Source organism: Scardinius erythrophthalmus (genome assembly GCF_964197995.2).
Source record: "Scardinius erythrophthalmus genome assembly, chromosome: 14".
Taxonomy (NCBI): domain Eukaryota; kingdom Metazoa; phylum Chordata; class Actinopteri; order Cypriniformes; family Leuciscidae; genus Scardinius; species Scardinius erythrophthalmus.
Genome location: NC_138234.1, coordinates 7,411,389 through 7,429,468, shown reverse-complemented (window position 1 = coordinate 7,429,468; position 18,080 = coordinate 7,411,389). Strand labels below are relative to the sequence as shown.

The 18,080-nt window shown below is 40.7% G+C and overlaps 2 protein-coding genes across 2 annotated transcripts in view; one reads left to right on the top strand and one right to left on the bottom strand.

The window, feature by feature from the left end:
- Positions 1-7,204: 7,204 nt before the first annotated feature.
- LOC308701834 (programmed cell death 1 ligand 1) lies at positions 7,205-9,454 on the top strand. The gene is made up of 4 exons (XM_081384289.1): positions 7,205-7,334; positions 8,022-8,062; positions 8,788-9,114; positions 9,284-9,454. Exons 1-4 carry the CDS (start codon positions 7,324-7,326, stop codon positions 9,421-9,423), a joined length of 519 nt encoding a protein of 172 aa, XP_081240415.1. The 5' UTR covers positions 7,205-7,323; the 3' UTR covers positions 9,424-9,454.
- A 2,334-nt stretch (positions 9,455-11,788) lies between these two features.
- The window catches only part of LOC308702297 (myosin IXB), a 48,208-nt gene continuing 41,916 nt past the window's right edge, over positions 11,789-18,080 (bottom strand). Inside the window, exons 30-42 of the mRNA XM_081385007.1 lie at positions 17,578-17,748; positions 17,438-17,479; positions 17,245-17,356; positions 17,091-17,164; positions 16,821-17,013; positions 16,543-16,671; positions 16,359-16,464; positions 16,139-16,270; positions 15,927-16,050; positions 15,660-15,707; positions 14,357-14,472; positions 14,149-14,276; positions 11,789-13,021 (exon numbers count right to left, since the gene is read on the bottom strand). Coding sequence (XP_081241133.1) covers positions 12,606-13,021; positions 14,149-14,276; positions 14,357-14,472; positions 15,660-15,707; positions 15,927-16,050; positions 16,139-16,270; positions 16,359-16,464; positions 16,543-16,671; positions 16,821-17,013; positions 17,091-17,164; positions 17,245-17,356; positions 17,438-17,479; positions 17,578-17,748 — 1,791 coding nt within the window. The 3' untranslated portion in view covers positions 11,789-12,605. The remainder of the gene's footprint in view (positions 13,022-14,148; positions 14,277-14,356; positions 14,473-15,659; positions 15,708-15,926; positions 16,051-16,138; positions 16,271-16,358; positions 16,465-16,542; positions 16,672-16,820; positions 17,014-17,090; positions 17,165-17,244; positions 17,357-17,437; positions 17,480-17,577; positions 17,749-18,080) is intronic.

Sequence of the window (18,080 nt, the reverse complement as noted above, 5' to 3'; positions counted from 1 at the left end):
GCCAATACAAACCAGCACAGATTCGGCTACATAATAAGGAGCTTAAATTATTATTTTTATTATTAAATGTCATCTTGTTGTGTTGTTGGGTGCAAGAATCAATGAAAAATGAGTATACTGTATCTGGAATTTTTATTTCTAGAAAATATTCATATCATTAAAATTGGACCGTAGTGTCACTCTTTACATTGTCGTCTTCTTGGCGCTGGCTAGGCAGAACTGCGGATCGTACCACACAAGTCTTTACATGACCATTCAGCACATAGTTATAGGCATCTAAATATATATATATATGTCCTCAGTTTCTCTTTACCCTCGGTTTCTCTATCGGGTAGGTGTAGAAGTCAGGCCACTCAACCGGAGGTAGCTTTAACGTTAATCCTGTCAGATCGTCCATTGACTGAGCGTGTACGGTCATCTGGTTCCGTCCGTTAAAATTAACTTTTGCAAATAACAATCGCGGTCCTGGACAGTGAGTGACCTTGCACATTAAGACAAAATCGGATTTTCTCCAGTCATTGTTAAAAAAACAAGCTAACAAAACTTGCAAACTAGCGTTGGTGAAGCGGCCAGAGGGATCTTTCTGCCTCCAGCTAAGCCCCGCCCACACAAATACGTCACCATGTTTACCAACTGTAAAAGGGTCTATAGGCTACTTCATTTCACATTGATTTAAAACGCGCTGCCTTTTGGCCATTTCTAACTTCTGAAACTGTTTACTGAGTGTAATATTCAATAGACCATGAATAAAGGAAAGTGTCAATAAAGGATTCCTGTGCTGGCGTATTATTATTTCCAAGTGGAGCGGCATCATATCAAATCACCACACATCTCTTTAGCAAATGCACTTAAAGGGATAGTTCACTTTGAAATTAATTTTTGGTATGTTTTAGCTTACCTCAAAGGCATCCAAGATGTAGGTGTCTTTTTTTCCGGAGTAGTTTCAATTTTGATATTTTTAGGTCAAACCGTTCTTGTCTGTCAGTCATATAATGCAGGTCTATGGTCACTGTCTCAAAACAGCATGCACAAAGTCCAAATTAAACAATTCCCCAACGTCCAAATTAAACAATTCCCCATCGTAAGTACACATTGATGGCTTAAGACACGAAATGAGCGGTTTGTGTGAGAAAACGAACAGTTTTTATATAGTTTTTGTCCTCTTGTAAACACACACACCCAAATGATCAGAGGACGCGGGTGCTTCGGTCTGCGCAAGCGCCGGAAAGTGACGGAAAAGGTCAGAGGGTGCGGGCGCTTCGATCTGCGCAAGCGCCGGAAATTATCTCTCGCGCGTGTACGTCACTCATTGTTTACACAGAGATTTCAGAAGCCTTATCTTTCACTGTGAAGATCTAAACATATTTAGACGTACAGGAAATGGCAATGGAAGACGATTTCGATATATCAACAGACAACGTTGAATTTTTTACACAACCATATTTATTTGAACCAGAGTACACCGATCAAGAATCACGAATCACGAATGGAACATAGTAATGCCACAGCTACAAGACGACGAGGACATTGACAGTACCCCGTCATACACCTGCCTGACTGAAGATCTCGAGTTTTCTCCGCTGTTGAGCCGCAGCGTTTTGCACGTTGGCAGGTGTATGACGGGGTACTGTCAATGTCCTCGTCGTCGTCTTGTAGCTGTGGCATTGCTATGTTCCATTCACAACACTTGCTACAAGAACACCACCAATTTTGCAGAGATCTCTGTCTCTCTGAGGCTTGAAGACGTGCTGCTGCAGCGGATGCTTCCTCTATCGCTCTGAGTTCTTGATCGGTGTACTCTGGTTCAAATAAATATGGTTGTGTAAAAAATTCAACGTTGTCTGTTGATATATCGAAATCGTCTTCCATTGCCATTTCCTGTACGTCTAAATATGTTTAGATCTTCACAGTGAAAGGTAAGGCTTCCGAAATCTCTGTGTAAACAATGAGTGACGTACACGCGCGAGAGATAATTTCCTGCGCTTTCCGGTGCTTGCGCAGATCGAAGCGCCCGCGCCCTCTGACCTTTTCCGTCGCTTTCCGGCGCTTGCGCAGACCGAAGCACCCGCGTCCTCTGATCATTTGGGTGTGTGTGTTTACAAAAGGACAAAAACTATATAAATACTGTTCGTTTTCTCACACAAACCGCTCGTTTCGTGTCTTAAGCCATCAATGTGTACTTACGATGGGGAATTGTTTAATTTGGACTTTGTGCATGCTGTTTTGAGACAGTGACCATAGACCTGCATTATATGACTGACAGACAAGAACGGTTTGACCTAAAAATATCAAAATTGAAACTACTCCGGAAAAAAAGACACCTACATCTTGGATGCCTTTGAGGTAAGCTAAAACATATCAAAAATTAATTTCAAAGTGAACTATCCCTTTAACTTTATACAGTCTGTTACTGCCACCTGCTGGACTAAATCACATCCTACTCATTACACTGAGCTTTACTGTTAAGGTCTATATGGGGCAGTGTTGGGTATAGTTACTTTGGAAAGTAGTTAATTAGGTTACAACGTTACCATCAATTAAAAGTAATCAGTTACGTTACAGCGTTATCTATTCATAAAAGTAACGCGTTAGAGTACTCATGCGTTACCAAAAATTAAAAGCCGTTTGCAGCGGCTCACACATGACAGACACAGCCCCCTGCCCCTTTAAATGCACCTAGAAGTCGTGACTCCTGACAATGAATAACGTCAGTCATCCGACTAATTTAACACTGCAGGATAACAATAACAGGAAAGACAGTCAGCAATAGGCTATTCCACATGGCGTTTTATTTATTTATTTATTATCACAGAACATATTAATCAAAATTCGCACCTACCCAGCCCGGGTAGCCTAGGCTACTGTATATGAGCACCATACAAGATAACTCCTGATTTTTTTCTTTAAATCTAATGCAGTTATCAAAGTGTATCAAGTGTGCTTACTTGTAAACACAACCTGAGGTAAACAGGCTTGCAGATTTAAATCCATTTAGAAATGAACAACCAGTCAACGATCTAACCGAAATTAACAGCTGTCAAACAAAAATGATTACAAACCGAATTAAATTTTTGGCGGTCGACAGAAGCTTTTCACCAACGCAGAGTGTGCATTTTATTTTCCTTTTCGTTGACAAATTGAACATGATGTGCGTACTTCCATAATCCAAACGCTGTCTTCTCTGCCATCTTGTTATTATTATGTTAAAAGAAACGTTAAAGTATCACACAGAAATAGCTTTGCTATTACCACGGACATAAACTGATGGTTATTTGCACGTTATGTATGTTTAATCCAGCTGTAGACGTTAAGAGACTGGGCGCAATCAATTTTCGGCGGACCATCACTTTTCGGCACGACACCTGTCGTTCGGAAAAAAAAAACACACACACACACACACAGGGTCAGACTCAGGCGCATGCAGGGCACAGACGTATCACAGCCATTGACTTTACGATCACAGCGCTTCGGCTCCGCTGATATACCCGCAGGTGGCAAAGTAGACCTAAGCCTACTGTCTGACAAAAAGCAGGCTGCAGTCGGGATTTTCCTTTCCTTAAAATAACGGATTACTTTAAAAAAAAATAACGAAGTTACTGATTACTTAACGCAAGAAACTAACGCGTTAAGTTACACATTTCACGAAAAAGGTAATTAGAGTACTCTAACGCGTTACTTTGTAACGCGTTACCCACAACACTGATATGGGGACACGGGAGACTGCAGACCCCGAGCCGGCAGATATACGGTCCAGGCAGTTTTACACCCCTGTTGTTCCTGGTGTGTCCAGTAGGGGGATATACCGCAAAATAACTTGACGCTCAAAACTTACACATTAATAACCGTCCCGTCCATAGACTTTGACTAATTTAGTGTTTTTTGTTCATTTAAATATAAACGTTACACAGACAGTGGAATGATCTGCACTACAGAAAAAAATATCTGTCGATATTCAGTTGGGCTTCACTCTCTTCACTCGGCCTACAGAAGACCATTCTTTTTGTGAATTGAAAAATTAAAAATACACCCAGTTGGATCAAATGGACAAAGTAATGATATATGAACTACTGTAGAATAGTTATATTCACCTTAGGTTTTTAAATACAGGAGACTGAGTGAGTGATATATGTATAAATGTGAATTTGTGAAAGTTACATTTAGATATTAACCATATTTAGCCCATTAGACATACCGTGTAATCATATGGAATATCTGCTGTACTATTCACTATTGGTCACCATTGGCACTATACAGCTACAGAACAGTGTCCTACATATGAGGACAAACACAGTTGATTCCTTTTATAAAATTCCCAGGCCCATTTAGAAGAAAGAGACAATATTGTTGTTCACAAAAAAAGTTATTTATTTACATCATTTATGAATTAGGATGACTTCCATAGATGACTCCCCTATGGCTTGCCACTCTTCTTTAACTGTTTTTCTATCCCCGTCAAAGTGCTCTCGCTCACTGATAAAAAAAGAAGCAAAAGTTGGATAGTGGTAGAAAAAATGGTTATTTGTAAATAATGACATCCTTTATAGGATCCTTACCTTATGTCGATGACAGGTCCTCTCCACAGGACATTTCTCCTCAGCCTCCAAGATGGTCAAATGTCCCACAAAAGCCAGGGATGACATTGATGTGGTGAGTGTGGACTGCATCAATTTGCTCCTGATCTTGAATGTACAACGGCACAGGCACCGTCTTGGTGAAACAAAAAAGTGTCAAGCCACTTTGATTTTTTTTTTTTTTTGGCCACTGATGATGGACTGTGCCGAGAAAATTGAAAATTACATTAAAGGCATGTCCATGTAGATATTGGTTTGGAATGCAGTTAAAAAAAGAGATGTGTGTTTATAGTTTATACAAGTCTAGAGAGAGAGAGATTTTAAGTAGCTAAAGCAAACACACACCTTTATGAGAGATGTGCGATCAGAGTACGATAAAACTCACATTAAGTGCACATACATTTTTGTCCAAATCAGTAAGATATTTTAAGAAAAATGCATATTAAGATATACATTAGATAATTAGATCATCTCATTTATAAGAAACAACTCAAACCAACATCTACGGTACATTTAAACCATATGGGACCAAAGTTTTTAATGCAGGTTTAATCATGACGTCGGAAATAATAAAAAATATGTGAGTGAGTGTGCAGTTCAACTCTTTACTTGGAGAGAGACATACAAATTGAACATACATACATGCCTATTATAAATGTGTCTTTTGTGTGTTCACACCAAAAAAACAAGTTCCAATATCTACTATAATGTTGCTCCAGAAACCATGTAGAATATGTTTTAATGCAAGGAACAAACAGGGTCTAACAGGAGGCCATCTCACGCAAGCTAAAGACAGACAACAAAATAAAATTAAAAATATAATTAATTTTGACAGAGCGGGTGAAGGGCAGCTAAACCTACAACCTGACCTTCAAGTACTTTTATTGTCTCTAGAAATAAATTATAGACCCATCTATTGACATATAGATATGGTTATCAACAATTAGCTTATCATTTATAAAAAAATAAGCATTATTGCTAAACAACAAGTTAATTATTCCTCAATTCGTGTCGCTTGTACAGCCTCCCCCTACTGGACGCATCAGGAACAACAGGGGCGTAAAACTGCCTGGGGGGCGTATGTATATCTATGCGTATATCTACCGGCTCCAGCCTAGGTCTGCAGCCTCCCCATACTCGTTAAGGTTTGAGGCTTGTTCGACTTCATACAGCTCTGCGCAGACCGATCAGCGGCTGACTTGAAGCAGAGCATGGCGGTTAGAAATTTTGTCCGACTTGATACAGCGGCGACGCCACGTGACTGTGACTTATGCTATGATCATCAAAGCACCGCAAGAGCGACATGAGAGTAGCCGGAGAACCATAGACAGTATAAAAATGGACACAGCGACCATTGGATTCAACAGAGAAAAAAGTGAAGTCAATTAGAAGCGCTCACTTCCTGATGGCTGAGCGTACTACGCAGACTCAAACTGAGCTTGACGACGTAGATGTGACGTGAACAACCCGTCTGTCTTCTAGTAGCTGTGCCAAGAGAAATCTGAATCATTCCCTTCCGAATCTTGCAGAGACGGAGAGTGTGAGTAGGAGGTGTCCATGAGCTAGGAGCAGGAGCAACTTTTGCTATGTATTCTGATTAATTATATTGTAATTTTGCCTCCACGTCCCCCCGATTGCGCGCGAGCTTCTCCTCCTGTAATTACAGTAATTTCATACTGTGCAACAGAGAGTTGTGTGGTTATGACGCAATCATTAGCCTATTTTTACAAAAACTGTTTCTACGGGGCCATAACGTAAGATACAAGGTAATGGAGCCTTTTATACATTTTCGTGTTTCTTTAGAAATAAATAATGGACAGATGGAGTCTTTAAACGCCTCAGATGTAAAGTTATTCGCTGTCAAAGTGACGCCAAAATGAATGGGAGTCAATGGAATGCTAACAGCAGGTGGGGGTCTGCTAATCAATGGTGGCGCCCGGGGAAGCTTCAATCTTTTTCGAAACATTGGCCCCCTATGGAGAACTCAGCCAGCGCAGCTTCTCAAGAGCGGCTGCAGGAGGGCTGATGACGACACTGTTCCACGATTGGCCGGATTCACCGCATGACAACGATCACGTGTGTTTCGTGTTTATTCGAACACCTTTAGTTCCTCCAAAGCTCACAAATCAGTTTTTTTATAACAGTAAACACTCTTTTCATGTAGTTGCGATGCTATATTGTGTCATGTTTATCAAATTAAAACTGATTAAAAAAAAGACTCCACTTCATTGATAGTAGCTTATGAAGCAGTACACAAAGTATTGAATGAAAATGTCTCTGAAACATCTGTGTATTATTTGGCAAATATTGCATTTATTTCACTTCAGCTGTGGTAAAGTATCCAAACACCACGTGAGCGGTCACTACGGGAACCAGAAAGTGTCCGACTTCACGTCTCCGTTTGCAGCTCCTATCCGCCTGCACGGATCCAGATCCAACTCCTTCCACCTTACATATACCTAAACCTACCCATCTCCACCCCCTGATCCCTAAAAACCCACCCCTAAACCTACCAATCTCCACCCATTAGATCCAGATCCAACTCCGCCCCCTGGATCTCGTGTACTGCAGTGAGGTGCTACTGCCTGCACGCGGCTACTCTCGCCGATCGGTTACATCCAGCCGCAGCTGATGTCGAACACACCTTTGGACTTTAGTCGTTGAAGAACCCATGTGGAGTTGCCCGCTTTATTTGAATTTACAAACAGCTTAGAGTCCGAGAGTAACCCTCACACACAGCTCTGACTACAACATGCACCGACGGTAAAGACTTACTCAAGTTAAATTGCACGTTGTTGAGTTAAGTTTCAGTGTACAGTAATGAGAATCATTATTATGTGGTATATGACTGTGCATAACGCGAGACGTTTGAATAAGACTGCAAACAAGACAAGCCAGTGCACACTTATATCGAATGCCGATGTCGTGTAAAAGTGCATAGAAAGTTTCACGTATGTCAAGGGCTGTCAGCGCCGAGGGCTAGGGTAGGGACTACCCAACAAACACATTTGTGTTGTGGCACGTTGCATTTTTTCTATGGCAACGTCACCATGTCTACGCGCTCGCAACACCTGCAAGTGTACACTTTAAATAGTAAAAATGACATGATCGAGGGTTAGCTAATTCAACTTTATGAATTAGGACATGTGTATGACGCTGTGAACTGTAAACAAGATGTATATAGCTAGATTCATAACAGTCTTCATTCATTTCATTGAACAAAATAGCTGCCAGTAACTAACATGCTCGGACCAATCAAGTTTACCCTCAACTGTAGCCAAGATTGGTGGTGCTTATTTAAAATAAAATATAAAATGATGCACATTTGAAAGAGGATATCGTTGATGATTTTTTTAAGGATAATGATGGCGGAAATATTTTGAATTACTTTTTATGGACTTGACATTGCTCAGCATAATTGTTATTAAAATGTTCTCTCTTGATTTCCAGATGCTGTTTCATCTATCTGTCGGTACTGTTGATAGATACAGGTAAGAACAGAGCAAATACTGTACAGAAATGAACTTTCAAACTGCCAAAGTCACGCGATTTCAGTAGAGCCGTTGTGGATTAGAGATACAATTTTAATGGTTAATGAATCATGCGGATTCAGTGAGATCATTGAACAAATATCTGTTTTTTTTTTGTTGTTGTTGTTTTTTTCTTACCAGATCTCTTATCAGTTTTATACATTTGTGGACGTTTTAATGAGACATTAGTATAATTGATAGGAATAATAGTAGGCTAGTTAATAGTCTCTTATTGGTTTGTTTAGTTGAGCAAGCCATGGAACAAACAAAACAAGCCCTGGAAATTGATAAAAGAACACATATTACACAGAGACTTGATAATTAATCTTATTAGATGATTAGATAATTGCATTTGATAGATTTTACTTAAAGAACTTTTGGAATGGGGTTGTTAAAGGGTTTTTTTATGCATGTTTGGCCTGAGTCTCTGCTGCAAATACACCGTTCTGACCAGCAGGGGTCGCCAGAGTGTGGTGTTTTGAACGTACAAAGAATGTACAAAGAGTCACTGATCAATGTAAATTTTTAAGCAACACTTGATTTCAGAGCTTAAATTCAGAAATAATTGTAATATTATTAAATATTTGAGGAAAAAAAAACAGGTTTTCAATGTGGTTTCAGACTTTTGAACACCACTGTATAATAATAGTGAACGTAAAACTAAAAAAAACTAAAAACTTTTCTAGCTTCTCTGCATCCGGTATTTGAAGGCGTTGAAGGAGGCTCTGTCGTTTTGCCGTGCAGTGACAGAAGAATTGTACTTGAAGAAAAACAACTGACAGTCTACTGGAGACACAACGACACCAGGAACGTATACGATATTATCCATGGAGAAGTTTCTGTTAAGGAACAAGACCCAGCGTACAAGAACAGAGCAGAAGTTTTACCTGAAGAGCTCAAGAACGGCCAGATCTTTCTCAAACTCACCGATCTTCAGCTCTCCGATAGAGGAACGTACATCTGTTTCGTTCCAGATGTGGGAGATCATCACAGTACAAAACTGGTGGTCAAAGGTGTGATGTAATGCCTCCTAATTTAATACATTTGGAGTTTCTATGTGATTGGAATCTAAACCGAGTTGGTATAGTCAAACATGTTGTACAATACTGTTTTTGCTCTATTCGCAAAATATCTAATAGGTTTCAAAGCGTTTAATTGTACTCCTAATTTTTGCCTCCACAGAACGGCCAGTAACAGAACTAAGAGCAGTTCAAGTAAGAAGCCATGGCACAGAAACAAGCCTGGGAAGAACTCTGCAACTCCTCCTACTTTTATCTGGATTCATTCTAGAGGTCGACCGATTCATCGGTTTTGCCGATTAATCGGCACCGATAGTTGATTGGTGGAACTATCGTTATCGGCAAAAATACTTACCGATAGTTTTTCCTGGTTGCGTCCGTTGCTGGAGCGGCTGAGAAGCGCGCGCTGTCATTCATTACACAGTAAGAGAGAGCTGAGAAGGGTCTGCTGGCATCATGCAGTACAAGAGCGGCCTCTAGAGGTGTAATAAAAACTATCGCTGATGCCTCGTGTTGTTTATTTCGACACGTGATTCTGCGTGCTGCACTGAGAGCACACGCTGCGTGGAGAGCGCTAACATCAGATGCGCGTTTAAAGCACCGACAGCTAAAAGGTAGCCTATGTATACAGTACATTTTGTCATATCATTATAAAGTGATTAATTTGTTGACTAAATGCTGCATTAGTAAAGAAAGAACAGCACAACAGTTATGTTTGTTTGCCTACAAGGCTGAGAGGACGCTAACATTAGTAGTACCTCAAGCGGTTAAAACACTGACAAAAATAAACGTAAGTCCGACCCGAACGTTTAATGTCACAATTGTTACCTCTATTTGCATTAGTTTATATCCAGCTGGTCACTTTTATGCATTGAATATGCAGAGAAGTTGCATATTTAAAGCTAGAGACGTAAGATAGCAAACTGATATGTTCATACAGCTGACAGAAACATATAAACAAATCAGAAAAGCATTCGATTTCGGTTATTTTTTCGTCATCACTTTAATACACGTTTTGTTATTTTGATTAGATAATCATCAAGTTTTTTATAAAATAGAAGCAATAGTGTGAGACTATACATTTAATATTTATGTCATTCCAATGCTCTGGCATTGTAGATATTTAAGCATGACTGTTTGGATTTATATGAAATAACACTTACAATAAAATTCCATATGTAACATTAACTAAGGTTAATAACTTCTGTATAAGGATTGTTCATTATTTGTTAATTAACATGTACTAATACATTTTTAAATTAAGGTTTTTATTTGTTAACCATAGTTAATGCACTATCAAACTAACATGAATGATCAAGGTGCAATTGTATTGCACAAATATTATACCGATCAAATTTTGTTACTTTTTTATTGATTAAGTTTGCTTGAAAAAGAACAGTTTACCAGTTACATTTTGAATGTAACTGGTTTTATTTGTTATTTAGAGTATTACTTTTTGTTTCAGTTTGAATGTCTTTTATTGACTTCAATATTTATTCATATTATATATTTATTTCATTTAGCATGTTTTCATGGTTCAATACAGTTTTATTATTTTTATAATAAAGTTCAGCACTGTTTTACTTGGAATGTTATGTTTGTTTTTATCCAGTATCAATTTTAAAAACTATCGGTTGATTAATCGGTTATCGGCAAGTATGGCCCAACCTAGCTATCGTTATCGGTAAAATCCACTATCGGTCGACCTCTAATTCATTCGGCAATTTATTTGATTCTGCCCGTTCTATTGTGTTGTTTATTTATAGATGATGTGCTTTTTTTTACATTTACCCAGGCATTTTTAATAAAACACCATGAATCAATTATTTTTTTGTGTTCATTAATTTGAGGTTCTGTGTATTCATTGAAAGGTGATAATTAGGACTATCGATTATGAAGAACAGGCAGAGAATGATAGATGGTCAATGACTACGTTTACAAGCTGTTAAAATTCGGGTTATGGTCGGGTTAAGGTCACTATTTGGGTTTCTGAAACATTCGGAATAACCCGTTTACATGCGTGAGCAGAGAGAGTTACTCCTGTATACATGGAATTTGTAATCAATGGGCAATATCCCGATGTAAACGGCGACGCACGGTTAGCGTCTGGACGTACGGACAACCTTAAGACGCAATATGCGTCATTTCCGATTCTTCTTCCTGTATCCAAAGACAACAACAACAGCTGCAGCACGCGGTTAATGAATAGTTCGGGGCAGATAGCGATCGCCTTTGTTTGCGCTTTCCTTGTTTGTGCTGCGTCTCGCCATGTTTACCTCTATTTCTTGTTTACTTCCGGTATACTGCACGCGGGGTTTTGTATGCGCCGTCTCTACTCAAAAGACCAAGATTCCTTGCGAATAGAACATGCGCAGAACACAAATCAATGTTCCTTTTGATGGGGATATGCCGATACGCGTTTACATGACCAAATATTCGGGTTAGAAAAGGGGTACCCCAGGTATAATATCCGGGTTTTTAAAAACCGGGATATGAGCATATCCGGGTTTTTGCCGGTGTTTACATGGCCGTGCGCGACCGGGTTATTGCTAATATCCCGGTTTTGAACGGGTTATTGGCTGCATGTAAACGTAGTCAGTGATGCCTCTGGAGTAAAAAATAAGCCACAAAGAATTATGGGTAAGACACATGAAAAGCACACAAGTTTGCGACCAGTACAAATTGTATTGTAAGAAAATAATTAGTTTCATTTCTCCAATAAATGCGAAAAACATCACTGAGGACTGAAAAACAGCGACACTATTAGGCACATACGGTCCACGTGATGCAAAACACCTGACATCATAGACATCCAGCCAGCATTCGTTCCATACTTTTCAATCATGACAACATTCAACAGCAGACGTATCGCTTGACTTTAGTATTAAACATAATGGCTTGGCCACTAACTGTATTTAGTCCTACACAAAGCTATTCTGAATAGACATCCACGCAGATCCAAAGTGTCATATCGCTTATCAGAATTAAAAAAAAGAGTTCGAGTTATTATGGGAAATTGCATTCGGTTAAGGGATTCTGGTCCAAGAGGAAAGTGGCTAGTGCTGCATCTTTCCCCCTCCAGTCAAAACTTGTCCATTGAGTGTTTGTGCAGAACTTTAGGGAGGATCTACAGCTTAAAAGTCTTTTAAGATGAACCAAACATCAAGGCGATATTCCTCATGGTTGAATTTATTTTTCCTGTTCGTTACGGACACAAAAAGGTGCAGGACTGTTTTTTTTCTTGATGCTAAAAAGTAAAATAAAAAAAAAATCAAGCACCAAACATTGACATGTCAACGTCTGTATGCAGCAAAAATCTGAGTCTTTAAAAAAAAAAGTCTCTTAAAATCCAATATATTATTAGTATGGAAAAGTGCTAGGTGAGACAATTCTCTTTATCAGTCACTGTGACCGTGGCAAAGCAGTCGCTGTCAATGGTGACAACCAATCAAAATGCTCTTTCGAGAGCAGGCAAGCTTTGCAACTCAAACCGTGTCGTTTACGAAAGCAAGGTCCGGGTCGGAGAATCGTCGGGAGGAGGTCGGGAGCTCCGGTGTGCTGGAGGTGTTTGAGGACTCGGTGGAGGACGGGAAGAGGAGATCTGCTCCTGCTGTGATGTAGAGGGACTGGATGCTGTCTTTGCGACGGCCGGGATGCTCGCGCCGCTGGACGAGGGTGAGCGACAGGGATTTTCGGGGAGGGAGGGACCGGACAGCCGGGTGGCACAGGACTCCTGGGGGAAGTTTGACCGTTCCCGGGATGATAGGGAGGCGACGCTGGAGCTGAAGCCTGGGAGAAGGAAGAGAGGAGCCGTCAGCCCGTGTGCTGCTTCCCTGGGCCAGGACGACAGACTTAGGAAGGCAAGCTGGTTTGGATAATCTTGGCACTACCATTGGTTGTCCTACAATAAGGAGACAGAACCAATCAACCCCCAAAGCAGGAGAAAACCCAATGCAGAACCCAAGACATGCCACCAACAGTCATTAAAGGAAGATAACATGCAGTGTCTTATTCAGCATACACCCTTTCTAAATGTTATAATCATTTGTTAACAAACAAGTATTCATTATTTCAATGAGCTCATTGTTTCTGCATTGAATTATTACATTGTTTAAATTAATACCTTTTTCGCTAACTGCGATTTTGTATATGTACATTTCTGAAATACTTAGTTACCTCTGATAACAGAACACTCTAAAGCCTGGAACACACCAAGCCGACGCCAACGAACTAGCGCTGATGAAAGCCGACTGTGTTGTCGCCTCGCGTCGGGGTAAAAAGCTTCACTTGAACACACCGAGAGAACTACTGCCAACTGTAAATGAGACAACGGTCTATTTCTTCAGATATATTCGTCTATATTCGTCATTCAAAAAGGGAAACCAACGCTTACCGTTTTGAATATCAATCCTGCTAAACACTTTCTTTATTCCTCTCCTCTCGTGTTAATATTGAAATATTCGGCAAGGAACACTCAGGTAAGATGACGTAACATTAGAACACCTTCTATCTGTACCGTTTTGACTTCTTTGCTATTATTCTCGTTCACTAAGCTGAACAGTCAATCAGAGTTCCCTCTTTCACCGACGGCGTTTCAACATGTCGAATTGGCCGAAAAAAAGCCGGCGAGGACCAATTTCAGCCGAGGGTGCGGACGTACAAAAAATGCCCGGCGGCCAACCGTCGGCTTGGTGTGCTCCAGACTTAAATTGTAATTTGGACTCATGCATTTTCTGTAAAGCTGCTTTGAAATGATGTGTATTGTGAAAAGCGCTATACAAATAAATGTGAAGTGAATTGAATTCCGTCACCGCAAACATGCACATAACACCGAAACACTTGGGTTAGAAGAGATCACAACCTGCTACAGAGTGGACGGCACCGCCACCCTCTTTAAATGCGCCAGGAGCATCCCGTCCAGACCTGCGCTACACACAACAGGGACAGGACCCAAACATGGGTGACTACTGCAGAGGAGAGAAAAGGAGATTGGACCGAAACGGAGGGAGTCTGTACCTTAATACTGACCTTCCGTGTCCGAACAAACTGCTCGCTCGTCCAGTAGACTCTCAGAGCTGACTGACGCCTCCGAGTCAATGTTCTCCTGGTCAGAACCGGGCTGGTCTAGTTCAGGAAGCCTGCAGGCGAGCTCCTCTCTGGAAGACAAACACCATTCAAGAGTCATGCAGTCTGTCTCGAATGATACAAGTGGTCTTGTGAGACTTCTTCAACATACTTTTCTTGCTTGATGGACTTGATTCGTTCCAACAGGCTTCGCTCAGCTTCTGCGTCTGAATCCAGGGGCTCGTTCTCAGGTACAACACGAAGGTCGGAAGCTGGCTTCTCCCGAATCTAGAGTCCAAAGATAGCAAATTTAATTCAAGATAATGAGATTAACATTAAAGATTCTTCCCTCATTGCCACAAAAAGGGAAACACAGAAAGGAAGTTCTTCAGTGAAGGGTCTCTCCGGTTCAGTTAGTCTATGGCCCTGTTTACACCTTGTATTAAATGCGTTTTGGTGGATCGGATCACAAGTAGACGAGGCAGACGTACCCTTTTACACCTGGTGTTTTAAGTCTCTTTTATCCACTTTCAATCACTTCTCTCCTGATTTCTTTGAGGGGCGGGTCTATGGGCGGGTAAATGTATGGGCTTTTTCAGATCTTTCGATCTAATGGACAAAATGAGCTTGCAAAATTTACATATGAACGCGAAAGGAAAATCATACGGAGAAAGTTACTGGAAAATCATATGGAGAGCAGCAACTTTTGTTTCTGCTTTGAGAGCCGCAACATAACACTGAATGTGGCTGTTCGAATGCATTTAGCCACATGAGCCTTTACACTGCGAAAGCAGTCTGATCTAATGTGCTTTTTGACTACCTCTGGAAGTGGTGGAAAGTGGACATGCTCAAAATGTTTTCGACCCCGTTTACACCTGTATACACCTGTACACCCGCTTACACCTGTCCACTTGTGATCGAACTGCCGACTTTGCTTTAAGTTTTTAAGTGTGGCACAACCATCCCTTTCGAAGTGGAAATGAAGAGTGCTAAAGATGTTTCATAAAAGTAAGTCTGGAAGAAGGAAAGGTTCAACCATTTGGATGGATGTTAAATTGTATTGAGGAACTAAATACAATTCAAGTCTGGAAGTTTCCATGGCATGAGATTCAAAGGTTTGAAGGAATCAAAAACGAAAGACTAACAGTCATACTTTACAACTTATTTGTCTTCATGCTTTATACTATTAATGTTCAAGATGATCTATTAATGTTCAACAAATTGCCTGTTGCTTAATATTCAGCACAACTGATTTCGCATAACTTTGAAATTCATGCCATTCACTGCAGTGAACACCCAAAACCAGCACACATCTACACCGACACCCTCTTGAATGTCTACAGGTCTAAAGTGACACTAACACATGCAGTGGGTTTAGTTAGTATTAGTAGGGTATGACTTTTGCACTGCATGCACACTGGATGCATGAACATGCCACACTACTGGGGTTCACAATACCACAGGGGCATACGTACCGCCACTTCTTTGTAAGGAGTGATAAATCTGAGAGGTAAATGCCAGCACTACAGAGACATTAAAAAAAAAAGAGAAGCAAAAAAAGTGTTGCGACAGTTACTCTCTGTTGGTGCCTTGTGGAAGGTTGCGGACTGTTGGGAAAAGTAGTTGTTCAGGGGGGAAAATATGGGCATTTTTCACAGGCATCAAGAAACAAACCACTTCCAAATAATGCAGAAATGCATTCTGATAAACGGCAGGTATAAGGCAAGGTAAGTCAAGTTTACCGTGTTTTGTCTTTTTAGCTTGAGCTGATTGACAGCCAATGCCTCAGCGTATTCCAGATGCTCGATCTCCTCCATTTTTTCGTTGTATCTCCGGATCTGTTCGTGAAGTATCATCTCCACACAACTGAGGATAGTAAAGATTCAGTCTTGAGACTTGACTTTAAAACAACAGATTCTTATTAAGGACACACTATAACTTGCAGTGTTCTTACGTGGTGGTTTTGGCAACGTCCTTCATGCTCATGAGCGGGTCGGCGCTGTCCGGACAGCGGAGAATGCAGGGGGCAAAAACAATGGCCAGAGAGTTTGGCGTCATCCGATTGCTCTTCTCCTCCTTTGCAACCCTGAAATGAAACCAGAGCATTAACACCTGACTTCTGCACGGTTTTCTACACACAGCGTTAGTTGTGTACGGAATAAACTCATCTGTACCTGACAAGGTGGAAAATGAGTCTCTCTAAGGTATTGAAGTTTGCTGTTGGAAGCTGTTCCAAAACTTTGTAAATAGCTTGCAATTGCTCTTGCTTCTCAGGCAGTTCTATGAAAGATGACAAAAGCGTTATAGCAAGCCTGAGGGATACCATAAGGGCAAGAGAAAGGTGTCATGGGGACCAACCTATGGCACGGAGGAAGTCATTGTAGTGCGTGAAGGTCATGAGAGGTTCGGGCAACTCCCTTAGCCACTGTTTGACCAAGCCAGTGACCGCATGGATGGGGTAATCCTCCAGACAAACATTCTCTGGGCCTTCACAAGTCATTAAACAAAGTTATCAAAGTGGGCAGAGTAAGCTACTAGACCTCATGCCAACAGTCAAAAGTCTGGCTATGTGAGACTACAAAGAGGTCGCCTTCCCAATGTGCCATTGAGTTCTAGTAATATCCATGATGGCTCACCTGCTTCCAACAGCTGGTGTAGCTCCTTCATGCGATTGGCTGAGCCGGACTTCCTATAAATGCCCTCTGTGTACAGGCCGTTCATTTCCACGTGTTCCATCATTATCTCCAGAACCACTGGCACAGGGGTCTTGTTATTGACCAGGTGGCACACACGCACACCAAAGTGTTGAGATCCAGGCTCATCATCACACTAGACCCAGAGCACACAAAGATCAACAAGATGTTAACATGACTGCTTCTCCAAAATGCTTAGGATTGGATTCTTACCTTCTTGGAGCAGAATGTAGAGCAGTCTATGACTATTTTACTAATGCACTTCTTATGGCAAACCATTTTGCAATCTGAAACAAAAATTGTTCGTCATCAATGTCGTCAGCCCGATTGAAGGTGAATCAATAGGGTACATATCAGAGATACTCACAACTGCACATGTAGGCCTTCTCCATACCCCAGATGTATGAGGTGCACTGATCACAAGACTGAATGATATTGACTTGGTAGTTTGAAAACACATGGTCCAATGGATTCTCCAACTAATTCCAGACAAAAAGTTTACATTTATTCACATTGCAGAGTCAGTCTGAGAGAATGGATGGTTGGCTAGAAATACTTACGCTTTTAGCCTTCTTCCTTCTCATCTTACGACCTTTGGGGGGCTAAGACAGAGGTTAAAAAGTTAACATGTATTTAAGTTATCAACATAAATAACTGTTATTTAAATCAGATAATAAAAGGGGGATGCATGAACTTTCACCTTGGCTGGTTCGGCCTCTTCTTTTTTGATCTCCGCTCTGATGAAGCCGTCCAGAACTGACTGGAAGAGATTGACCACCAGCGGTACCTCACCCTTCTGCTTTTCTCCAGCCAGACTGATCACTTTATTCTGGTAGCAATTCATCAAAGCCTTATACCCGATTTGTGATTTCTGTAGATGCGTGAAGGAAGAAGAAATCAATAACTAGATGTTTAAGTATTCTGAATATAAGTTGTGTTTGCCCACGCAAAGCTTGGATGATGTAGGCAATTTTCAGGGCTTTGCTTTCTAGTTGCTAAGATGCTTTTGTCCACATGGCTGTGCAGTTGTTAGCATAATGTGAGAAGTTGCTTGCAAGCCCAAGTCAAAAGATCTCAAGTCCCTCTATCAATGAAAATATCATTAAGACATACAATAAGATTAAGACATATCTTTAATGTCCATTGTACAAAGGTTTGTTATTTTCCTAAGTTTAAAACTCAATGTTAATGATTTGAGCAAAC